Source organism: Oncorhynchus mykiss, chromosome 11 (genome assembly GCF_057628025.1).
Source record: "Oncorhynchus mykiss isolate SJ-2025 chromosome 11, ASM5762802v1, whole genome shotgun sequence".
NCBI lineage: Eukaryota > Metazoa > Chordata > Actinopteri > Salmoniformes > Salmonidae > Oncorhynchus > Oncorhynchus mykiss.
This window is the reverse complement of record NC_143032.1, coordinates 22,541,701-22,548,979: the sequence shown is the minus strand read 5'-3', so window position 1 is coordinate 22,548,979 and position 7,279 is coordinate 22,541,701. Positions and strand designations below refer to the sequence as shown.

The window sequence follows — 7,279 nt, the reverse complement described above, 5'->3', positions numbered from 1 at the left end:
GTAAACCCTCAGCAATCATGCAGTGTACAGTCAGTAAGCATATATACTGGCGGACTCCGGTGCCAATACATGTGTAAAACCAAAAGCTTACCTTGACTTGGAAGAGTTCCAGTGTTCTGTCGGATAGTCATACATAGCTAACATAGCATCCCTCTGTTTGAGAGCAGGGTGTTTCAGTAGGCTAAACTATCTAGCTCCATTTGCTAGCTAAGTGAAAATGAGAGTTAAAAAAACACCATCTTTATATATATTTCTCTCTTGTTTCTCCTTCATTTTGGAAGAAGTGTATTTGTTCAAAACTGTTCAACTATTGTCTTTCTCTCTCTTTGGGTCAACTACTCACCACATTTTATGCACTGCAGTGCTAGCTAACTGTAGTTCATGCTGTCAGTACTAGATTAATTATCTGAACCTTTAATTGGGTGGATAACATATCAGTTCATACTGCAAGAGCTCTGATCGGTTGGAAGACATCCTCTAGAAGTTGTCATAATTACTGTGTAAGAACCATGAGCCTCCTAGGTTTTGTATTAAAGTCAATGTACACAGAGGAAGACATAAGCTAGCTGTCCTCCTGCTACACCATAGTGCTACCCTACAGAATGCTGTTGAGGCTACCGTAGAACTTATTTTCAAAATAGTGTGTTTTAATCAATTATTTGGTGACATGATTATATTTAGTATAGATTTATCTAAAAATGATAACTTTTTAAATGTTTTACCATTTTTATTTTTATGAAATTCACTGAGGAGGATGGTCCTCCCCTTCCTCCTCTGAGGAGCCTCCACTGCTTACTTCACTTCAAAAACACAACTAGCAAGCAGTATTTTCAGTCAAAAACAGTCAAAATAGGCTTATGGAAAATAATCATTTGTCTTTGTATCGAACCTGACAGAGATTCCCCATCTCAGTTTCCCAGAGGTAGGATTGAGAGCCATAATCAAACCTAAAGTAATTTCTCCTGTAGCAATATTTGTACAGACCAAGCTACTTTTCTACATGGGTAACATAGTGTTTTGGGCTGGGGGGAGGGAGATGGGCCAGAGAGGTAAATAGCAAGTGTACATCTGGTGATTTAAGTTAGGCATCTGCTATTTGGATCTGTTCCCTCTACATTCTGCCCCAAATAGAACAGATGGTTTCAATCTTTGTCTCCCAAAGTCATAGAGATGAATGGAAGATGGGTGCTAAGATAGATGCTGGTTTTAATGGACATTACCGTGGCACCTGTAGAACAAGGCTTATCTGAGGCACTAGTGGAGAGGCAGGAAGCTTGTGATTCCACCGACATGATGAGCAATTTGTTAGTTTGTCAAAATGTGTCAATTTGTCAAGTTTTCCAAAAGAAAATCTGAAGGTTTCTGGTGTCTCTTATGCCCTTCTTGTCAAAAATGGACAGGGGGGTTACAGGGGGAGACGTGATTCATAGCAGGGGTGTATCTGCCTCGGGGGTTGAGAATATTATAAGTCTAAATGTCTGGGTCTTGAGTCCCCATTTAGTCTCTCCCTGCTGAGTACCTTTGTCAGACACCAGGCCCACTGTGACTGTGATGATAGTGTGATCCCTGATATGCCTCCTGATGTTTTCCCATTCTCCCTCAGGAGGTGAAGTGAAATACTGTCTGGCAAGTACACAAAACTGGCTTTTTTATGGCTTCTTTTCGATCTCAGGGCAACTGGGTGTATTACTGTAGGAGAAACTGTTCATGTGTATCGCTGGGCAGTCTAGGTAATTACATACATAGGCTCTGCGAAAACACCACAATGACTCTGTAGTTATACTTTATGTTCTGGAACTCATTTAGACCTAAGTCATGTCTGCACCCTGTTAAAATGCGCCATTGTTTCCCCTCTCCAAGGTTAACAGGGATGGACTTGGTGTGTGAAAGTACCACGATGAAGATCTTTCACTGGAATTTGCATAATTTTGCTCTCGTCCATCTAGTCTTGTCAGGTCAGAGGTCACACATCACTAGAAGACCGAACAGACAGAATAGAGGAAAGAAGATTAGAACGAAGTAAAGAAGGAATGAAGGAATTGTAAAACCACTAATCTATTAGCCAAAAGAATGTACTGTAAAAATATTATGTCAGCACAGAGAAGAAAGAAAAGAGGTAGCCTAATATTATGGTTTTCAAAGCTTCACAACTAGCTGTCTGTCTCTTAGTTCTGTCTGTCCAGAACTGACTCAGTTTTATCTCTGAAAAAAAAAAAATATTGCTTCTGTTTCACTGTCTGTTGTTCAGAACAGGGCTTGCGTGCTTGGCACGCCCCATGTGTTTCTGACAAACACAATCTTTCATAAAAGAAGTGGTATGGAACAGAGTTTCTCTCTTCAGAACGCCGCGGAGAGAGAGAGCGTGTCCTGGTTTTTAGTATCCCCCCCCCAATGGATATTCCCTTTGGTTCTCTCTACAAAGATCCAGCTCCAAGAAGAAGAGAAGGAAGAAATTCTTTGTTACTTCTGGACAGACTTGTCAATTAATGTGTTTCTTTCTGCTTTCTTTGTGGTAGAAAAAAGGTGTATATTGCTCGTTTCATGTGAAATTGAATTTTTTGGGGGGTCTCAAGTGGTGACAGATGTCATGAAGATGAATTAGTTGTTTGATTAATTGAGTATTTTCTTGTTTTTGAGATGCCACCCTGTCGAGTCAAATCTAAACTACACAGTTTTTTTCCCCCATCGATTGGTGGTTTGATCTCCTAACCCCACTGTTGAAGGAAGGAAAGCAGTCTAAGAGAACGTTTTCATTGGTTTTTAAATCAGATCCGTTTTAAATTAAATGTACATTTATGTTTACAAGCAGTGATGATACAAAACACCCCTGGTATAATTGCCCAATATCCTTTTCGCAATTAAGTTGGTTTCTGAACAACTCACTGCTACATTCGATAATAGAACTCATACAGAGGAGGGGGCATTAGAAGCATGTAAAAATCACTACAAAAAGATACAATGTCATCTGGATAGAAATAAAAACACAGACTCCACTAACTGTGTTGCGCTGAAACTAAACTTGTTATCTGAAGAGACTGATTGCATGTAGTCTTGTAGAGTATATCGTCTACTTGGAATTCCTCAGGGAAAATCAACAATTTAGAAGAAGCCATTTTTCCATTTACTTTTACTACAGTTATAAAATGCGATTCATCATATAATCAATAAAAAAAAATTGGGGGTCCAAAACTATTTCAAAGTGATCTGTTCTTTGGTTGGCATCCAAATCCATAGCCAAGCAAGAGCATGACGTAAGATTTCTGTTGAACTCAAACAAACACCCTCAGAAAGTAAACAAAAAGTCAGGCATAGACATTGATTTCTATTAAAGTTGATTCAAATCTTTGCGCGCGTCGGTTTCCTTAGATAATCAAATAAGATTTTGGAAAGGCTTAATTAACATGCTAATGAGACCCTGGATTTACAACAACAATTTAAATCAACACGCAAAGTCGTAATGACTTTCTTAATCTCACTGTGAAATCAATAGCATTCAAACTTTTGTGGACGGTTTCTTGTTTCTTCAATAAAGATGTCCGTCCCATAGGTCTTGATCGCGTCTTGTGGTAATCTTATTGAACTCATCATGTAGATGTTCTCAAATGTTTATTTCCTTTGGCAATGTTTTTTACTGGAAGACTATAGCCTTGAAAAGTATGGTCAGTATTGCTCAAAGAGAGACAAATGGTTTAGGATAGAAATAACTTTCTGTTGGCAATTGACTTTGAAGATTCACATGACCTCCGGTGCATTCAGAAAGTTTTCAGGCCAGTTGACTTTCTCCACATTTTGTTACGTCCCAGCCTTATTCTAAAATGGATTATATAAAAAAAGATCCTCATCAATCTACACACAATACACCATCATGACAATGTTTGACAACGTGTAAAAATACAAATAAACTGGAATACCTTATTTACAAAAGTATTCAGACCCTTTGCTATGAGACTCGAAATTGAGCTCAGGTGCATCCTGTTTCCATTGACCATCCTTCAGATGTTTCTACAACTTGATTGGAGTCCACCTGAGGTAAATTCAATTGATTGGACATGATTTGGAAAGGCAAGTCTATAAAAGTTCCCATAGTTGACAGTGCATGTCAGAGCAAAAACCAAGCCAAGAGGTCAAATAAATTGTCCATAGACCTCTGAGGTACAGATCTGGGGAAGGGTACCAAAAAATGTCTGCAGTATTGAAGGTCACCAAGTACACAGTGGCATCCATCATTCCTAAATGGAAGATGTTTGGAACCACAAATATTCTTCCTAGAGGTGGCCGTCCAGCCAAACTGAGCAATCGGGGGAGAAGGGTTCCTCTGTGGCGATGGGAAAACCTGCCAGGAGGACAAACATCTCTGCAGCACTCCACCAATCAGGCCTTTATGGTAGAGTGGCCAGAGGGAAGCCACTCCTCAGTAAATGGCATATGACAGCCCGCTTGGAGTTTGCCAAAAGGGACCTAAAGGACTCAGACGAAGATTCTCTGGTCTGATGAAAACAAGATTCAACTCTTTGGCCTGAATGCCAAACATCACGTCTGGAGGAACCTGGCACAATCGCTACAGTGAAGCATGGTGGTGGCAGCATCACGCTGTGGGGAATTGTTTTCAGCAACTGGGACTGGGAGACTAATCAGGATCGAGGGACAGATGAATGAGCAAAGTACATCATTGATGAAAACCTGCTCCAGAGCGCTAAGGACCTCAAACTGGGGCGAAGGTGAACCTTCCGACAGGACAACAACGCTAAGCACACAGCCAAGACAACACAGGAGTGGCTTCGGGACAAGTCTCTGAATGTCCTTGAGTGGCCCAGCCAGACCCCGGATTTGAAACTGATCAAACATCTCTGGAGACACCTGAAAATAACTTTACAGTGACGCTCCCCATCCAACCTGACTGAGCTTGAGAGGATCTGCAGAGAAGAATGGGAGAAACTCCCCAAATACAGGTGTGCCAAGCTTGTAGCGTCATACCCAAGAAGACTCGACGCTGTAATCGCTGCCAAAGGTGCATCAACAAAGTACTGAGTAAAGGGTCTGAATACTTATGTAAATATGATATTTCAATTATTTTTGTAATACATTTGCAAAAATGTCTAAAAAGCTGTTTTTACTTTGTCGTTATGGGGTGTTGTGTGTAGATTGGTGAGGGAAGAAAACAATTGAATCCATTTTAGAATAAGGCTGTAACGTAACAAAATGTGTAAAGAGTGGTCTGAATACCTTCTGCATGTACTGTAACACCGTGACGTGCTTTTTACAACAATACAATTGATGACACATTGATGCCACATCCCAAGTCCTCTCTCTTTTACAAAATAAAACGTAAAACAAACAATGCAGACATTCCATTCACTGTTGTTTAGAATCCAGTTTTAATATTTTAAATGAACCATTAAAAGCACATTAAAACATTTTCTCATTTTAGTTACAAAAATGGGTCACCTAAAGGACTTATCATTGTATTCACAGAAAGATCTGAACAGAAGATGTCTAACCGATAAGTATTTCTTTCTTTAAAAAATTCCCCACCCAAAATATATAAACTTAATTGTTGAAACCAAGATATATACAGGGCATAACATCCATGGATCTTATGGTTATCAAGAAAGTTTGAGGTATACGACCAAAAAGAAAAACGGACAGATTATTTTTTTTTTAAACAAATCAAAACAACAAATTTACTTAAATAAAAAGAAGAATGAATTTCATGATTGCTTAATACAAGCACAGGATCACAACATTAGTGGGATATGTTGCTATATGTGTGCTGGTGAGATGTTTCCAGTTGTTTTACCTATGGTCTTGAAGGGCAAAACTGCAAATAACCTAGAGCTTTGGATGGTCAATATATACAAAAGGGATGCATTATCATTAGAAATAGGGAATCGTTTGAATACTAATTTTATTTGCTTCATAACAGGTACACAGTATTTATTCATCAACAAAATATCATCATTATTTCTTTCTCTCTGTCTGTTTTTATTCATTTCTTTAACTTATATATATATTTTGTTTACGAACATTGAAATTAAGAGCCAGATGCGATTCTGATACACATGCAAGTTTTGAAAGTGGATTCAGAAAAAACAGATTGTACAAAATAATAATTACAGTTTTTTTTTTTAGCATCAAAATGCACCTTCTTTCTTAGCACCTCTTTATTTTGTTGTTTGAACAAGCACCATTGTAGTCATTTCTTTTGTACAGCACCCGGAGAAACCGGAAAAGAGGTGTCTCTCTCCTTTCGACCCACCCTCGTTCTTCTCCTGTTCACCCTTACCCTGCCACGCCTTCAAATGTCCTTCACCGTTGCTCCATAACAGTTTTAAGTCATGTGATTCTAGCCCTACAAGGGCAACAAGTATTTTTCTAGGTAATACATACATACATGGCAAGACATGTTCGCTACACCATTTTTTTTTTTAAATTCAAAACTTGCATGTGGCATGGAAAAGGGTGGGGGGGCTGGGTGGTATCCAAAATGTCTTGACTTTCTTTCTGACCCCACCAAGTTTTTTTGTTTTTTTAGTTAGCCAAGGAAGCAGACTGGACCCACTTCAAATCCAAACTTCTGGCTGGCATCTCCAAAGTCATACAACATGACATCTATGATGGGAACCTGATCGATTTTGGGAGTATTAATCTCTATCACAGTCTTTCCGTAGCCCTTCCTCGTCTGTAAAGAGACAATGGGGGGGGGGGGGGGGGGGAGGAGAAACATTAGACAGTGTGCTTTCAGTCAATTACAACCTCGTTGGAGCTAGTAAACAAGTCCAACAAAACAATCAATGGGGCATTTACTTAAGCTCCAACTATAGGGATGCAAAATTCCAGAGACTTTCGCTAAAGTGCTTGAACTATCACCATTAGAGACAGGAAGTATTGAGAGGCAGCCCTTACCGCGCATCCGTCTGCGAGGGCCCTGATGTAGGGGTTGTTGTCATAGGATATCTCCTCGTCGTTGGATCCTAGGAATCGCAGCGCCTTGTTATAGCTGTCGGTGGTCTCGTCGTGCCACACCACAGACTGGTGGCAGTTATAGGTGAAGTTCTGCCTGGCAGAGGCAGTCAGTAGTTTCAGGAAGGTCATCTGAACCTCGTTTATTGTGTTGCCGGCTGCGTCAACGTATGACAACTGTTTATTGGAGGAAGGGGTGGGAGAAAACATAAAATAGATTTAGAGGTCAGAAATTGAAGCATGGGATTGGATACAATGTACTGATTAGAAGTGTTCCATCCCAAGAGTTCTTATCAAACATCTTGTCAGCATCAGTTAT

The 7,279-nt window shown here is 39.7% G+C and overlaps 1 protein-coding gene across 6 annotated transcripts in view; it reads right to left on the bottom strand.

The window, feature by feature from the left end:
* Nucleotides 1-5,351: 5,351 nt before the first annotated feature.
* col11a1a (collagen, type XI, alpha 1a) overlaps nt 5,352-7,279 on the bottom strand; it is an 87,810-nt gene continuing 85,882 nt past the window's right edge. For 5 of the 6 annotated variants that reach the window (XM_036935175.2, XM_036935179.2, XM_036935176.2 and 2 more), the window contains 2 exons: nt 6,904-7,137; nt 5,352-6,679 (listed from right to left, as the gene is read on the bottom strand). In XM_036935175.2, coding sequence (XP_036791070.2) covers nt 6,533-6,679; nt 6,904-7,137 — 381 coding nt within the window. In that variant the 3' untranslated portion in view covers nt 5,352-6,532. The remainder of the gene's footprint in view (nt 6,680-6,903; nt 7,138-7,279) is intronic. The other variant, XM_090189744.1, reaches the window with a different exon arrangement.